Source organism: Selaginella moellendorffii, unplaced genomic scaffold (genome assembly GCF_000143415.4).
Source record: "Selaginella moellendorffii unplaced genomic scaffold, v1.0 SELMOscaffold_57, whole genome shotgun sequence".
Taxonomy (NCBI): Eukaryota; Viridiplantae; Streptophyta; class Lycopodiopsida; order Selaginellales; family Selaginellaceae; genus Selaginella; species Selaginella moellendorffii.
Window position 1 is genome coordinate 853,097 of NW_003314318.1, and position 17,678 is coordinate 870,774.

Sequence of the window (17,678 nt, forward strand, 5' to 3'; positions counted from 1 at the left end):
CCCAAGGAACTCCACAGACTGCTGATCAAAGGAACATTTCTCAAGCTTCGCGTATCGCGTATAGGCCGTGTTCTCGCAGCTTCGCTAGCACTTTGCATACATGTTCGTCATGCTCCTCCTGAGTTTTTGAGTAGATGAGGATGTCATCGAGGTAGACGATCACCATCTGATCAAGAAACTCCCGAAAGACGTCGTTTGCCATGTGTTGGAAAACTGCTAGAGCATTTGTCAAGCCAAATGGCATGACAGTGTACTCGAAGTGGCCATAGCGGGTTCGGAACGCAGTCTTCTATTCATCACCAGGCCGGATCCGGATCAGGTTGTATGCGCCACGGAGGTCAATCTTGGTGAAGAAGTGGGCACCGCCGAGGCGTTCCAACAGGTCCGAGATCAGGGGCAGCGGATAACGGTTCCGAACAGTCACCTTGTTCAAACCTCGGTAATCAATGACCAGCCGCAAGCTCCTATCCTTCTTCTTGACAAAGAAGACAGGCACTCCAGCTGGGGACTGCGAATGCTGAATGAACCCCGAGGCAAGGTTCTCATCCACGTACTCTTTGAGGGCTTTAAGCTCGGACGGAGATAACCCGTAGATAGGCCCCCACGGAGGTGACGCTCCTTCCTGTAAATCAATGGGACAGTCATAAGGCCGATGAGCAGGCAATACACTAGCTTTTTTCTTGTCAAACACATCCCCAAAATCATGATACTTCTCAGGAAGACTGACAGGAAAAACATGCGAAGCAAAAAGGAAAATAGGTTCTTCATGAAGGAGTTCTTTCATAGTGATTGTGGAGATAGGAGGAAGTGTACGACTAAATGGAATGATGAGACGAGGATACTGTCCAGGGTAAGATGGAAGAGAGGAAAAAGAAGAGGGTGAAAACTTCGTAGAGTCAGGAACAGAACCCCGATTTGAGTTTAGGGAACTTTTCCTGATTCGAACTTGATGAACAGCAAGGGAAGCCATGGGTGATGGTGATGTGGGAGAGATGAGCTGTAAGTCCTTCCAACAAATCTGAGGCTGATGTAGTTGGAACCAAGGAAGACCGAGCACCACAGAGGAGGACTTGCTGTTGATGATGTTGAAGGCGATATCGGTGACGGTGGACCCGATGTGTACTCGAACGGGCAACGTTTCCCTAAGTCCAGAAGATGGAGACACAAAATGCCCGCCGATGCCTTCAACCCTCAGATCCCGTATGGTAGGAGAAAGAGGAACGTGATGTCGGGCAGCAAAGTCCGTGTCCATGAAGCAGGAAGTTGCACCCTAGTCCAGTAGCGCCAAAGCCTTGAGTCCTGATTGTCCGGTGAAAGAAAGGAGACATGGGACGCGGAAGTTGCGGGAATTGGTGGTGGCTTTGATGAAAGGTGGTGAGGAGCTTGATAAGGAAGAAAAGTGATTTTTATTCGGGGAGTCCAAACAGACAGCTCCTACTCTGTTTGGACAGGGTCGTTTCCCGATTGCAACAGAGGTGGACTTTGAGGCAGAGTGAACTCGAGCAGTCGGGGAGGCTTCTTGGGACACACAGCTGCTTTGTGATTAGGATCAACACAGTAGAGGCAAAGATTATGAGATATTCGACGTTGCTTCTCAGCAGGACTCAACTTCCCTCTAATGAGTCGGGGAGTACCAGAAATATCCATCGGGACCGGAGCAGTAGGTTCAGGACTATGCCCCAAAGACTCAAGCTGGGATTCCTGAGTCTGGGACGGAAAAACAGCGGCGCGGCGACTTTCCTGACGACGTTCAAAGAGACGATTGTCACATCGAACAGCTTTGTTGATGGCGTCCGACAAATCCTTGGGATCCTCCATGGTGAGCAACAAATCCTTGACACCGTTGTTGAGGCCGAAACGAAATTGGTCAATCAGGGCCCGTTCATCCCACTGAGTGTCCAAGGCAAGGAGTTGGAACTCTGCAGCGTAGATCGAGGCAGGACGAAACCCCTGAGAGAGACGTCTCATCTTTGTGGTAGCAGCCCGAACCCGATCCGTCTCGCCAAAACATGCTTCGAGCTTCTCTTTGAACAATTGAAGATCCATCAGCTCCGGAACCACGACCCCTTTCATGCTTTTCTCCAGAAGAGGAGAAAACCATGACAAAGCTGCACCCTCGAGCAACGTCCCAATCGCGCCGATTTGAGACTCAGGAGTGGGGTACCGCCGATGTTGAAGTGCAAAGATCAGCTCCATTTGGTTCAAAAATCCATGAAGCTCCGAACACTTGCCTGAAAATTTCGCCGGGAAACTCACCTTCGGTTCAGGAACTTTGCTGGATCCTTGAGCCGAAAGTGAAGCAAGCTCCTGCTGCATGCGAAGAAGGGTCGCCTTCAGCTCGGTATTCTCTGACTGGATTTTTGCAAGGACTTCGGCAAAGAAATCAGGATGGCTTGGAGACTCCATTGGCAAGAAGAAAGAAAAGAAAGGGGGGAAAAAGACAAAGGCAATCAAATAATCAAAACGAGCTAAAAGAAAAGCAAAAAGCACAATCTGAATCAAACTGTCAAGACCCCCAACAAGATCAAGACTAGAAAATGCTAAAGACAAAGAGAAAAGCTAGTGGAAACAAAGAAGAGGCCTTAGACTGGCGTTGATTCAGATTGTGGAGAAATGGAACAAAGCTAACCTATATATACTATAGGTTGATGAAGCTCCACCACTCTTGGATCGAGGACGGCCTAAATATAGCTAAGGTCGAGGAGGCGCCACATCATCATCAGGAATATGGCTCGAGACTCAGGAATCGGGAAGTGTCTCGAGAGTTAGGAATAGGGAAGTGTCTCGAGAGTCAGGAATAGGGAAGTGTCTCGAGAGTCAGGAATGGGTCAGGAATCCGGCGAGAGTCAGGAATGTGGCAAGAATTGGGGGATTCCTGACAACTACTATTGTAAAGTAGTATGTTTTCTTGACTTCCCAACTAGTGACATGTGCTCTAAAGCAGTCTGATTGAGTGGGCATGTGGCTGCTTTCTTGCATTCCTCAACTTCAAACTTCCATGGTTTGGTCTAATGGACAACATATCTAATATACTTGTATTCTATTTGTTGGCCTTTGTAATGAAAAGTCACCTCTTAGTTGGAGCCAAAGACCATGATCTTGGTTTTACTAAGGTTGAGTTGGAGTTCATTCTCCATGCAAAACATTAATTTGGTCTTGTAGCTACTATTGTGTCTAAGTAGTAGATAGAAGAACACACAATCATTGAGTCTAGGAGGATCAATGATGCAATTAAGATATTTCAAAAAATCCCTTTCAGTCCTTGCCAATTGGATGGTAGAGAGTTCTTACTATACCAAAAGTTGTTTGTGTCCATCAATGAATAGTCCAAAAAGCATGAGGGGATAACAAGCATCCTTGCTAGACTTCAATATCTTGCTTCTAAAGTTTACGTAAAAGAGTTAGATGATGTAAATGAGTTTTGGTGGTGCTTATAGTTTTATTAGCCTCTGGAATAGTTTTGCATATGGTATTGTGCCAAATGCCTTTGCAATCTTTACGTAACAACTATAATTTGACTATGTTGTGCCCTAGTGTGATGGTTCAATAATTCCTAGAAGAACCCATGGAATCAATAGTGGAGTTCAAGAAAGTAGCCAAGGAATTCAAAAAGACAATCATGAAGTTTAATTAGCTTTATGGCATCTATAGACCGATTAAATTGCAAAATGAGTTATTGTTGAGCATGCATTACAAAGCACAAAAATTTTAAACTTTAAATCCAAGAGAGGCTAAAAAGAGTTTACTAAGACAGATAATAAGTTTATGAATTCATCAAATTTAATTATTTAAATTTAAGTTTATGAATTCACCAAAGTAAAAAAGTAAAAAAATGATAATACCAGGCTAATAATTTAAATTTAAACTTAAAACTAAATGAATAAAATTAAATTTAATTAAGTAAAAAAGTAAAAAAATGACAAAGGTATAAGGGCCCTTTTATCAAACCCATGGAACCTTAGTAAATAGCGGTTGCACTAGTAGTAAATGGCGTCATTCTGGATTTTGCAATCCTGAAGGAGCAACTAAAACCTTATAGAATTCTCTTCATAATTGACCCCAAAACCAATGTATGCTATTTATGGAATTAAAGGAACCCAATAAACAATACATAAACTTCTCCCATGAGAATTTTTTCTTTTCAATGGATAAATGCAACCAATTATGCAAGGTTTATATGGTATATTAAAAGCATTAGTTGAAGATTGTCTTTAGGTTGTATGGCATAAATTTGAAGGGTAAAGTTTGACCTTCAATTAAAAAATAATTTTTTTATCTACCTTTCATCTAAAAAAGGCTAAATTTTTTTTCTCATTGATAAAAAGAAAAATTATAGTGAAAGGTTAATTACATGAATGTTTTTCTTTCTTTGCATTCTAAATTTAGAATGCTTACACCAATTCACATCATCTTGATTATAAACATTCATGAATATCATCATCAATGCCTCCAACATCTCCAAAGTAAATCCACTCTTAGCTTTATTTTTTATGTTATTTTGTTCGAAAAATCCTTTTTTGCATGGAATAGTATTAGTTGGAATTGTTATACAAAGTTGTTATAATTTTATAAGATCTAAAAATACAAAAGTTAAAACTAAACTTGAATAAATTTTTTTTCTTACTTAAAAATATATTCCACCAAATTTTTCATCTCTATAGTCACGCTAAGTATCATTCATGATTTTTTCTTTAGTTGATTTCAACATTCTAGTAAAATCATTTAACTCTTGCATAGCTTTCATGTTAATGATAGTTTGATTACAATTGATCTTGTTAAGAAGTCTCTTTAGCTTAAGTTGAGTTTTTTTTCTCTTCTCTATTAAATCATCTAAAATTGAACAAAGATGAAAAGTCTTTAAATTGTTGAAGAATGAGAGATTTTCAAAGCATCAATTAAAACCATTAGCCACTTCTTAAATGTATTTCTTTGCAATACTTTTATAGTTTTTAAGTGATCCTCTTTGTATATTTAATATTGCATTCAACTCCAAAACTTTAATCTTACAAAGAATCTCTTTATAACTCAAAACATGAGAAATAATTTATCTATATACCTAGTACTCTAGCTTTCCAAATTTAACAGTAGATAAAAAACCAAATAATAAAGTTTGAATCTATCCTGCAATCTACTAAATATCCCTTTGAAAAGTTTTAGATTATTAAATCTAAAAGCTGCCAATCATCACCAATAATGTTCTCTTGTGTTGGAACACTAGATTAAGTTTATTCAACTCTGTAAACACATCAGCTAGGAAGTGAATAAAAAACTATACCTATAATAAACATATAAAATTATTAAAAAATGAACAGTTATAATAAAAAACAATTACAAACATACCTAAAAGATTCTCAAGATGTCATACCACTTGGGCAATTTATATTGCCAAAGCTAGAGAACCACCAACATAATTTCTACAAACCATTTCATAACTTGCCCTCATAACAGTCATTACACTTTATGAATTTGTAACAAAGCTAAGATCATAGCTTTCAAACAACAATTGATAACAATTTGCACTCCTTCTCAACCAAGAATATACTTTATTTGGGATAGAATTTATAAACTTGAAAATCTCTTCATCCAATTTGAATTCATCCTTTATTACTAATGCTTCTCTATATGCTATACAATATATACCAAGTAATCCTAGACTATTATTTCTGAAATATTGGACAACTCCTATAATAGACCCTAGCATAGTGTTACATCTATTTAAGTTTGTTTAAGTCCAAATTTAAACTATCTATTGCTTGAATTAAGCCATTGTAAATTAATTCAGTTGTATTATCTTGAAGAGGTAGCAATTGAATGAACTTTGTAATTTAAACACCCTTTTCTTTGTCTCTGAGATAGCTCACATAAAGAATTAAGTGTGTTTAAATCGATTATCTGTACTTTCATCCAACATCAAGCTAAAAAAAATACTTCTTTGCAACTCTAAAAGAAATCCCTCTTTAACAACATCCCCAATTACTAAAACTATTTCCCTTCTTGAGATTGGATTCATGTAAAAATTATATTCACCAACTTTGGAAATCTGAAACACTAACTTTCCTATAACTCTCACAAAGCCTCTCAAATCTGTGTAATGGTATGTTTAGAGTAGCATAAGTATAACTCACTTTCATAACCTTGTATGATTTTCCTTTCCTCCTGTGAAACCAAATTACTTATTGATGCTTCTATTCTCCTTTGTTTGTCTTTTTCAAATCATCATTTGTAATCTCTATCCCTTTTTGAAGCTACATGATCACTAAAATTATCATGATCTTTTAAACCTCCTAATTGAATAATAGTAGATTTTACTATAGTAAAAACATTTTTTTCATAGCTTAATTCTCAAGTCCCATGTGTAAAAGAATTAAGAAAAGAAAAAGTTTAAATTTATTTTACTTTTGTCATTAGTTTTATTAAAAGCCCAAGGATAACAAAGGGGTCCAATTGGTTGAAAATTTTTTGAGTGGCCATTGCTTTTTTTATGTATAATCTTCTTCCTCTTGTATTTCCTGTACTAATGCTCTAACTACTTCCTCTTCCAAGGTTTTTTAGGCTTTCTTAAGCCAATTCAGCAATGGGCCACACTTTTTCCTAAGATCTATAACTTAAATGCATCAATGTATAGTATGCATACCTTCTAGAACTGGATGAAGATTCTTACTGCCCATCCATTTTCTTCTCTGGAAAAATGTACCCTAAACAAGACAACTATGGCTTGCAATCTAAATTTCAATCAATTGAGAGAAGATTCCTAGAGAAACATTGTATTTAATTTGGAATATTCATTTGTCCATTAAGAAAGAGAGAATATTCTGAAAGAATATTTTGTTTTATTGCCCTTGAAGCTATATGGAAGCACATCTTTCAGGTGAAAGAAATTTTGGCCCAATATTTAAAGGGCCTTTTGAAAAAACACATGTCTCAAAAAGGGCCACATCAATTTTTGCCCTGCTGGCAGCTGGGCTGCACACGACGACAACCACTGCAAGTGACATCTGCAGAATATGCCTAGACTCTTTAGCCAGTGGATGGTCTATTGTCAGTGTATTGTCCGATGGACAATTTCTAGTGATGTGCCGATGAACATTTACTAAACTATTACAAAAGCTTCTTTCTTTATAAACCAGAGAGTTTGACTCGAAAACAGAACCACGCCCCCATCCATATTTTCGAGCGTTTGCGAGCCATGAAGCAAGTGGCATACCTCTCCTCAGCTGGGAGCTTGAAACCTCTTCCCCTTGCAATTGACTACCTCGATTTGATGCTGGACTAGTGCGTGATAAGCAAACGAAAGGTCCGAAATCTAGCGCGATCGCAAGCATCAGAAAACTAGAGATTCAGTGAAAAAGTAGGACAAACGAAGTCGTAGGCACAGGGATGCTTCTGCTTTGCTGCTGCCGCTGGAACCAAGATCAGCTAGAAAACCAACAAAAGCAGCCGAGAAGTGTAAAAAGACGCCTCAGCTCGTTCTTCTGGAGCAGCTTTTTCCTCCCCGCCCGTTGCTAGAGCTGGTTGTGTGTTTCAAGACTTCTTTCCTCCTCCATCACGTCAACTGGTTCGTCCATAACCCCAGAAGCGACAATTCTGCTGCGACTGGATGGATGGCGTCCCCACAGCTTCTCTTGCGCGAGCTGGAATCACTGTCCCAAAGAAAAATTAGTGTGATACCTTTGCGCTCGAACTGGAAGCAATCCCCGCACTTCAAGTGGAGTTGTGGATCCTGCAGTTACACACAAAGGTATGAAAAGACAAAGTTTTCCAGAGGTATTCTCATACTTTACCTCTGATTTGAACAGCTTGCTGAGCTTCGGCCGTCACCCGTCGCAGCTTCGGGAACCCAGCAGATGACCCCCTGCAACAAAAAAATCGGACAACTTTAGTACCGGGGAGATCAAGCAAAGGTGACGAAGACAAACCTGATGGTCCAACACGAACTTTGTTGGTTTTTCTGTTTTCTCCCTAGCAGCTTCTCTCTGATCAGCGCTCAGCACGGCTGCCGTCGTGGAATCCAATGCCGCTGCAGAAGGGAGATTATTAAAGCGAAAACCTCACCTTTAAAGGCAGCATAGCGAAGCTTTTACTTGTTTCTGTTGATCACAGTATCAACTGCAGCCTTTACGTCCTCTGGAACATTGTGGATGAGAAGGGAAAAAGATAAACAAACTGCCCTCTCAAACTTCGGGATCGCGGCTTACGGCACTGATGTACTGGAAACATGTACCAAACGAACAACCTTTCCAGACGTGATGACAATGGACAGGTGTGTATCTTGCGGCATCCTGGCTAGAGAGAAAAGTCGAAGATCTTACCGAGCAAATACCGTACCATATGCAGAAGCTTGCCAAACCGTTCTCCACCCCGGCCTACAAAGAGAGGTTGGAAAACACACAGAGAGCAAGGGGGCTCACCTCTTGGATGACGGCAACGCGCAAAATCAAATTTTGCGAGTGGAAAGAAATTTCTCTGGGAGAATGATCGTCATTCATTATTCAATGACTTAGATCCAATTAGAGGCAAGATCCTCCTCTCAACCTGGTCATTCTGGACTCTCTGGCGAGCGAACGCTAAATCATTATCTAGGATAGAGCCTGATTTACCTCGATACTCTGGAGGATGCTCCCTGCTACACAAGAGATCCGAATCATCAAATCCACAGCGCCCATAGCTAACCACCTGGAGCAAATAGTGCCAAATACATTTCCATGGCTGTACAATTCCCACAGCTCCTTCTTCTTCCTGTCAATCTCTTCCAACTCCTCTTGAGATTTAACCTGTTTAGGCCTACAATCCTTATGTCGACGGTAATCCACCTCTATCCAGTCAGGTTTCACGCCTGTCCTTGAGAATTCCATGACTGCTTTAAGCAACTCCACGGCCGCTTCCACCTCCTCCATAGCTTTTCCCTGCCCTAGAAAACTGCTGTTATATAAATGACAAGTAAAAAGGATATCTCGGGAATATCTGATTTCGGGTGTATCGGTGCATACAAAAACCCAGCAACAGTCGAGGAGATCCACGAGACCAAACACGTATAGTTTGAGCTCGAGCTCAAGTCATCCCTATCTCCAGAAACTTTAGCTTGATCTTGGTAGAGAAATTGGCATTGATCTCCATTCCAGCTTCTTTCTCGGCTTGAGTAGCACAGGCCTTGATACCAGCAACAAAACTTCAATCGTCTGGCTTCTATAGCCTTCATCCTGTCAAAAAGTTCCAGTCCCAGCTCTTCCTCCCGATTCTCCACACAGCCATTTAAGAGATGACGACAGGAAAAAGAGTTTCTCCTTAATTTTGCTAAGCAGTTGTGAATAAATATCCAGGACAAAGACTAGAGGGAATTGCATAGTTAGTAAACAATATTTTACCATGCTAATAAAATTTGTATAAAAGTGTTTTGTATGAATGGGCCAACAAAGGAAACTCAATACATGTAATACAAATACATTACGGCTACCAGCATCTTTTAAGCATTCCTTGTATATTGCTGCTCTTGAAGTTCCAGCTACTTTAGAGAACAGACTGTAAAGATCAGTCACCTTCCGGATCCATAACCATTTGATGGAAAGCATCAAGATTTAAAGCAGTGACGAACGAGGCAAAAACATTCCTTACATTGTTGTTGTTAGAGTCGTCATCTTCACTTCCTTCGCTTGATCCATCGATGCCACTACTGCTAAGTAGTCAAAGCATGGTGAGCTCAACCCTCAAAAGGAAAGAAAGGCCAAAGCTGCCGTTTCTGACAGGCTTGCATTTCTATAGCGAGTACACACCTCTGCGAGCTAAAATAAATTATAGAGCAACCATTTGGGGCAATGCTTGTTGTTCATTTGCTATATATTATCAACATCAACACTCTAACAAGAAAAGTCTTATCAGGTTGCAAATCGTGTTTGTATTGAAAAGCAAACGGCAAAACAAATTTATTTAAGAATAATTACATACATCTTAAAATTTAACCGTCAGATTCGTCAAACTCACCGGCACAAAACATTTTCATAGCGACAGCAGGAGACCTTGCCATGATAAAGTCATAGACATTGGCAGGTTTGTGGAAGTCCTCGAGGTCATCGTAAGCCAATCAGCCGAACATTTATCACCTTGCAAGAGAGCATGGCTTTGACCTGCTGCAGGCACTCGGCAATATCCCCGTTGAAGACACAGCGTTAAACTGTGACATGCGCCACAATGAGCTTCATCACCTCCCTGAACTTGGCCTGTTCCCAGCCGCAACCATGCTCCAGTCCCAAATAAACCTTGGCCAACTCAGCCACTACCATGCCTTTTAGAACTACCTCCATGCTGAGTCCCAGGTCGAACACGCAGCTCTCAAGCAGCAAAGGGCAGCCACAAATGTCCATTCTTTTCACTAAAGTGCCCCAGGCTTCCACTGCGGAACGTTTTTGTGACTCTGGAACCACCGTTCCAGAAAAAAGTCACCGGAGCTGGACATAATCACTACCGTAGTCTAGTCCTGCTTTGTCATGGCTACAAACCATCCCAAGAGAGTAGCTACATCATTGTTGGACCACTGCTTCAACCTGTCAGCTTCATCGATGACAAAAATTGGCCTCCTGTGCTGGTTTTCAATTTCCAGGCTCATAAACCAGCCTTTCACTCGCTGGGGAGTGACATCAGGTACGCGCTCCACTCTCACTTGAAGACTTGTAATGCTTTAAATCTTTGGATCCTTCTACGCCAGCCATCTCGGGAAGGCCTATACCATGTCATAAGCGCAAGTCATGTTCCACATAAGAGCCATGTAGGAAAGAGAGGAACAAGCGCCGGTTTCTTCCACAGGAGAGAAATGAATCTTCATGGATGTGCTCGCAAATTTTTTTCCAAAAAACGCGCAGTAAAAAGCGATATATACTACTACCTGGCGTAGATAAATTTTTGGATAGAATTAAACAATAGCACAAAAAGTATGTGTCTTGGACACTCCGGAGCAGGGAGGGCCCCTTGCATACACAGAATGCAAAAGTGAAAGAGAAAAAGGAAAAGAAAAAAAGAAAGAATACATAGTCTAACATTTTGTTTTTTGAGGACTTTGGGTCCCTTTGGCTTATTTCTCTCTCTCTCCCTCTCTCTCTCTTTCTCTCTCTCTCTCTCTCGCTTTTCTGATTGTTTAAGAAAAGTTCTACACCACCAACATAAAGAAGAAAATATTAGGGATATTATTAACGGTGGTTGGCACGATTGCACTCCAAACCATTTGATATTCAATTGGATTTCTAATGCATAATTTCCACGTTGACCCTTAGCTTGCTGAACAGAGGAGATTACTCAGATTTACGCGATGAGCTTAGAGATGGATCTCATCTGATCGAGGGCGGACCCAACCCTATCGATCCATCGCACAAGCGCAAGCTAGCAGCTATGGCGCGATTCTCCCCGGGACGATCGTCTTGGCATGGCAATGGCTGCGGCGATTTAGGCAGAAAATGCTTACTTCTCTTGGCAGCATGGCTGATATTCCTTGCGGGCTTAATCGTCCACTTTGGGAGCGATTCGGGCGCCCCCTCGATCAAAGGACACGAGCGCGATGGATTCTTCCTCGTCGCAGTGATCTTCAACAGGGTGTTTGCGGCAGATCTGTTCAACATCACGTCTTTCGAGTGCCGGCAGTGGATCGATTACATGGGCAGCGCAGGGGTGGAGCACATCTACTGGTATGACACCGCCCACGATGAATCCGAGTCCCAGGAAGAAAGTCTCCGGCCATATGTGGAATCCGGCGCTCTCACATACCACCGCTTCTACTCGCTCTTCCCCAAGCTCGAGGGCTCGGATTTCCACTACGAGCAGGACAATTCCTACGCCCATTTCCTCGCGAACTACAATCGATCCGGCGGCTGGGCGATCGAGATGGATGTGGACGAGTACCCATTCTCGCCCACGGACACGAATCCGGGATTTTTGGCCAGATTTTTGCGAAGGACAGGCACGAGCGAGGTGTCCCAGATCTTGTTACAGTGTATGCTCTTCATGGGGAATCCAATGGGCGATCCGGGGAACTGGGTGATCGAGCGCTACCAGAGGAGGAAGCGCGAGAGCGAGGGCACGATCCCGGGATTCCATAGCCGCCAGAAGCCGATCTTTCGGCCAGCGCTGACCGAGGGCGTGACGACCTTCGATCCACACAAGTTTGTGATGAGGATTGGGGCGACGATCGTGGCGGAGGAGAAGGAGATGAGGATGAACCACTACTGGGGGCCTCGGCTGACAGATTTTGGGCCTGATACTCCAGAGGCCGTAGCGATGCTGGTGGAGGACAGTGGGATTCAGCCCATCGCGAGCTATCTAAAGAGGACGAAGATTGGAGATGATCTTAGATACGGAAACGGACGGCCTAGATTAGGCCCCCTTCCATTTTGACAAAGTTATTTGTACATAACTTTTAACCCGTGGGTTAAATTGCCCCCATTCCTTTTAGGGTTTTAGGGCTTCTATTGTTCGATCCAACGGCGCTTCTTTGTTTCGATTGATCGCATTGTGAGTGGTTTAGTCATTTGTGAGGAGCTAGGGTTTTAGCACGGTGGCGCGCGATGCCTCCTACTCCACGCGCGCCATGAGCGCCAGATCAATCGCGGTTCTTCATGGAAGCGCATGAATCGTCCATGGCGCCGCCGGAGGTAGGGGATAGGACGCCTTACGCGGGTAGCGGCGGTAGTAGCAGCAAGCTCAAGCTCAAGAAAGGTTCTTCGTCCAGCGCGAGGATTAGCACGCCGTATGAGAGGCCAGCGGCAGCCGCAAGGCATCCCAGGCAGGCGGCAGCGCTCGCGGAGAGCAAGGAAGGATGGATTGGAGGCAGAATTGTAGGCTCGGCATCTAGGATTCTAACCAAGAGTGCTACATTTTTGTACACTTCACTGTTCAAGCGCCAAGCTCCGGCTATCGCAGCTCCTCCTCGGCCAAATGCTGGTGGGTTTGTTTGATCTCTTTTGGGTTTTTGTGAAGTTGCGGTTTGATCTTGCAGAAGTGGAACTGGATGGAACTGGCGATGATATACCTTCTTTGGAACTAGCGTTCCCTTCGAACGAGCAGGTAGTCTGGTTTTTTTCTTCTTGGTTTTTCTTTTTCTTTCGTTTACTAGTTTATTGTTTCTCGCTGTGAAGGTGGCTAAGGATGATCGTGACGATGCCCGGCTTGAGAATGGGCCGTGTGATCCTGTCAGGGTCGAGAATGGTCCCTGTGATCCTGTGGAAGCTGATGACCTTGAGAGCATTCTTGTTGAAAAGGAGCTCACAAGGTAGTTTCTTTTTTTTTCAATCACGAAGTAACTTTGTGCCGCGCAGGGAGCAATGTGAGCGCTACATCAAGCTCATCAGATCGAGGTTTTACGGGGACGAGCATGTAAGCAAGCCGTCTACTAGTGTGTCTCGAGCTCAGCGGTGGACGCCGATTCAGGTTCCAATCTCAGGTGGTCGCGAGGTAATGTATTTTACATTCTCTGCTTGGATAAATTCTACGCTACGCTTTCTTTGCAGCTTTTGAAGAAGCGGGATAGTGCCGAAAACTCTTCGCCTTTGGCGCGTGGCACGAAGGATCTCTCACCGACTGGTTCGATGAGTTTTAGAGGTCCAAGTATCCTGCCGAGCGTTGCGCAAAAGAGGAAGCCTCATGCCGACTCGATGGACTTGACTTGCTTCCGCAAGACAAAAGAGAGGACAGGTTTCAAGCTGTCCGCGCCTAGTCAATCAACGCGCACTGCTGGGAGAATCCTTGACACACTGGAGAAAAGTCCTTTCAGGGACCTTGACGCGAGAAAAACCACCGAAGCGAGCAGGGTTTCTTCTGGAAAAAGAGTTACGGCGGCAGAAAATGTGCTTTCTTCGACAGATACAGTTCCAGAGAATCCACCCCTTTACAAGGCAAGTATCTATCATTCTTTCTTCATTTCCAGTGCGACCATTTCGTAACCGTTGTGTTGCTACTCCAGACGAAGCGTGGTGGCTTGGCGCCGCTGACTGGATTGTCAGCTTCTTCGAGTTTCACATTTCCTTCAACACGCTCTCGCTCTGGTCCAGAGCCGCCAACACCAAAGATACCATCGCCCCCCTCCGTCATCACAAGGTATTCCTTTTTCTAAACTCCAGCAGCTCTTAAGTCTTGGTTGTCAGCAGGGATCAGACCAAGACCAGAAGCGTTACGGTTTCATTTGCCAATGGGACAGCCTCCGATATCGACAAGTTCGCTGCACGGGTCGAGAAAGCTAGCTCTATTCTCGAGGGGAACTTTGGTGGTGGTGGAGCTCCATCGCTAACTTCTTCTCCCTCCGCGAGCGGTTTCGAGGCCGGCAGTTCTAGCAGATTCTTAGCAGCACGAGGTGATGACGATGGGAAGAAGACGATCTCGGTGGCTTTTGATCCGGCAAAAGAAAAGGAACACTCCCTGTTCGAAGCGAAGTCGGAGAAGTTCTTGGTAGGAGCTCAATCACCCGCTCCTCCAGATAGCAATCCTCCTAATTCATCTAATGGCGGCTTCTCAGTTGTTGCTGGACCGGAGAAGATATCAAAGAGAAAAAAGTCCGCAAAACGAATGAGGTGAGGAAATGATCACTTGATTGACCAGAGTGAGAAAAGATTCCTGGCTAACAGCAACAGTGGGGCTTTGTATGATAAGTTCAAGGTTTTGGTGACTTGCTACCGAATAAGTGGCACGGGTGATGGTGACTTCGCTTCTGTGGGTATAATACAAGCTCTTACCAATCAAACTTGCTGAAAAACAACAGGACAAGCATACGCTTTACCAAGCAGCAATGCCACACTCGTGGCCTGAGAAGAGGCTGAAATGAGAGGTGAGCATGGAGACTCAGTAAAGAGCGAGCTTCACAAAGTAAGCAGTAAGCATGGACTGAATTTTGAGCTAATAGATCTCGCAACTTAGCCGTTGAATGGAGGGAGCTGCACTTACAAACTGTCTCACAGATCTGAATTTCCTTTTGAGCCTATCACCAGTATTCATTGCCCCAAGGAATGTCGCTGCAGTTTCATCAGCTCTGCCACATTCGCTGCATCAACTATGATGAAGCCCATGACCTTGTCCAGGGAATGCTGCTTCCAAAAGTGACGAGGATGATGCATCGGCTTCAACTGAGGAGGCATAACCAAAAGCCGGAGCTGAATATTGGACAGCATCTTGTACTCGTCAGAGATAGTCCTCCGGAAAGCCGGGAGCATCAACATCTGAGTGAGACAGAGGGCGTTTCGGAAACTTGTCCTGCATGGTCAGGATTTCACCGTCTGCAGATCTATACCTAATTGCCCGTATCGAGTCTGCTGCAGCATCGTTATTTCCCGATACAAGCGTCGTGCAAACCTGCTTGTCATGTTCCAGATCGCAGAGAAATCTGCATTCGGTGGACACGAGCACGTCCATTATACCAGCGAGCTTTGCGATTTGCCGGAACTCGACAGGGCGGTCATCAAGTTCTAGTAGCGGTCTTATAAGAGGCATTCTGTCCATCACCCCGTCGTACTTCATGCTTCGGAATGACAAAGCATAAAAGTTCTGCAGGCAGAATCCCTGAGCCGATGCGCAAGGCACCCGGTGACATAGTTCCAGCCACTTCGAAGGCAGGTGCAGCCATTATCCTCGTGCTGATCCTCGAAGTAGTTTCTAGCTGCGACGACGCAATATTCGTGGCCCTTTCTTCCCACTCCGCCCTCAACAAGGACGATACAAGCGTCCTTCCTTTCCACGCCGACTCAAGGCCCAGTCGAGCAATCTTGCCATAGAAACTCATCTTACTTGCACTCCACTGACTTGCCTGGCGGTCGGCAAAGGCGGAGGAGTGTAGGCTGGAACAGCCACGGCGCCTGCCTGATCGTCTGCTGGAATGGAGATCGGACTTGCATACACTGGCGCCATCCTGAAAATCCAAACGATACGTTTAGAACTTTAGTAAAATCTAAGCTCTAAGATGGTAGCACAAAGGAAATCGAAATGGTAGAGCAAAACGTAGAACAAGCAAGGGAAATCCGTGTGCCCAGGGCAAGAAACGCTAGAAATGGAAGATCTACAAGCAAATGCTGCTTCATTCCGCTAGAATGCATGCTCTAGACCTCGAAATCCATGCCAATCGACCCTGGCAGCGTATTTCCATGCCAAGAAAACCTGGAGAATGCTCACATACCTCGCCCTGATCGCGCCGCGCGCCTGCCTTCACTGCCTGGATTCAGCTTTTCTCTGGTTCTACACGCCTTCATGCCATACTTTTTATCATACGTACATTTTATCACAGGTGTGTCTCAAACTTTAATAACGCTTCCTTAACTTGAGCCTCCTCTATAAATATAATTTCTATGGTTCGTGACCTAAGATTCGAGCTCTAGACTAGGTTCTAAGCAAGCCCTTTGTCAAGCCCCTCCATTTTGACCATTCTGATGTTACTTTCGAGCGACTATATACCTGCTGACAAAAAATAAAAAATAAAAAATGGTTGTTTTAGTGTATCATTTTTTTTTGTTTAACAATTGTAAATATGGATAGTTTAGTTTATCGTGTTAAAAGCCTCCGGACATAATAGATTAAGTTATCCATCTCTCATGTTACTTGGATTTGTGTGTGTGCTTAGTGAAAATAATTGTGTTGCAGCGTCAATGCTCTACTAGAGCAAGCAGATTATCCTGGCAAGAAACAATGTGTGGTCACACAAAAGCATAGCAATGTTGTGTGACTTATACATCTGATACTACTCTAGAAGTGCTAGGAAAATTCATCTACTCGAGGTAAGATTTTGGTTTTGAATTATTTGGATGTGCAGGAACAAGCCCGTGATTAAAAAGCTCGTCAGACGCTTTTACCAGTGGGATGAAAATCTGGCGAGGGAGCTTGGTTTTATTACCGGATTTGATCCCGAGCTCTACATTGCCAAAGCACACAAAACCTTATAGCTCAATGCATATGAGAAGGTCTAGGAGCTATTTCTTTTGCATTATAGAAGTTTGAACTTAATTCTACAAGCAAGCAAGAATGTGAAGGAACTGCCATCCATGTCTCTCATGGCAACGGTAGCGCACGAGCTATTAGTCCTCTCTTGGTTTCAAAATGCGCCTCGTATACTGTTTGCCAATTTCAGGGGTTTCATGTTCCATGCAATGCGCTTGTATACTGCTCGCCATTTCAGGGGTTTCATGTTCCATGGCCCGACGGTCCCCATACATCTGACTTGATGGAAAATCTGATCAACGTACTCCACCAATTGTGGCAAGAAACAATCCAAACAATATAAGTTTGTTTTTTCTCATGCTCAGTTTAGTGTCATGGAATGGTTTCAAGATGAAGGATCTGCTATAGAACAAGAGTTTTTCATTCAGAGTGCAAGCTTCTGGTGGAGGGGTTTGAGATCAACCCATTTGAAGCATCCAAGTTTCCGTGCCATCTGTGCTTAACGCTCAAGCAACCCAACTTCAAACTACTTGTGACCAAGGAAAAGAGAGAGAGTTTGGCATCTATATAGCAGGTACAGTGGTCCAAGGGTGGGAACATTTTGAGCCTATACCTTATGGTATGTATGAGGCAATTACTCATTTATAGGACCCTTTAGCTGGTGCATTGGGAAGAACTAAAAGCTGTATTAGGTGTTACAGCAAGTTTGACCACAAATTTATGAGGATTGGCATGATGTTTTCCTTGGAAGATTTGTGAAGTTTGTTTTCCTCAGAAGAATTGGAAGGTTC

At 43.5% G+C, this 17,678-nt stretch overlaps 1 protein-coding gene and 1 long non-coding RNA gene across 3 annotated transcripts; one reads left to right on the forward strand and one right to left on the reverse strand.

Annotated features, from left to right (window-relative positions):
- Positions 1 to 7,317: 7,317 nt before the first annotated feature.
- Positions 7,318 to 7,953, reverse strand: LOC9654794. The gene is made up of 3 exons (XR_002993995.1): positions 7,917 to 7,953; positions 7,782 to 7,852; positions 7,318 to 7,720 (listed from the first exon to the last, which is right to left on the reverse strand). It is a non-coding gene; the product is annotated as an uncharacterized LOC9654794 (long non-coding RNA).
- A 4,509-nt stretch (positions 7,954 to 12,462) lies between these two features.
- LOC9654590 lies at positions 12,463 to 14,722 on the forward strand. 2 transcript variants are annotated; one of them, XM_024688362.1, is made up of 8 exons: positions 12,463 to 12,918; positions 12,974 to 13,041; positions 13,113 to 13,246; positions 13,293 to 13,428; positions 13,485 to 13,868; positions 13,937 to 14,070; positions 14,121 to 14,418; positions 14,486 to 14,722. In XM_024688362.1, the coding sequence occupies exons 1-8, from the start codon at positions 12,594 to 12,596 to the stop codon at positions 14,537 to 14,539; spliced, it is 1,533 nt and encodes a 510-aa protein (XP_024544130.1). In that variant the 5' UTR covers positions 12,463 to 12,593; the 3' UTR covers positions 14,540 to 14,722. The 2 variants fall into 2 exon arrangements, with proteins under 2 accessions (XP_024544130.1, XP_024544129.1); XM_024688361.1 differs by having other exon boundaries at positions 12,490 to 12,918; positions 14,121 to 14,722.
- Positions 14,723 to 17,678: the final 2,956 nt, after the last annotated feature.

Coding starts and splice junctions, on each gene's coding strand:
- LOC9654590 (XM_024688361.1), top strand. CDS start 12,594: ATGGAAGCGCATGAATCGTCCATGGCGCCGCCGGAGGTAGGGGATAGG. Junction 13,042..13,112: donor CGTTCCCTTCGAACGAGCAG/GTAGTCTGGTTT, acceptor CTCGCTGTGAAG/GTGGCTAAGGATGATCGTGA. Junction 13,247..13,292: donor GTTGAAAAGGAGCTCACAAG/GTAGTTTCTTTT, acceptor TGTGCCGCGCAG/GGAGCAATGTGAGCGCTACA.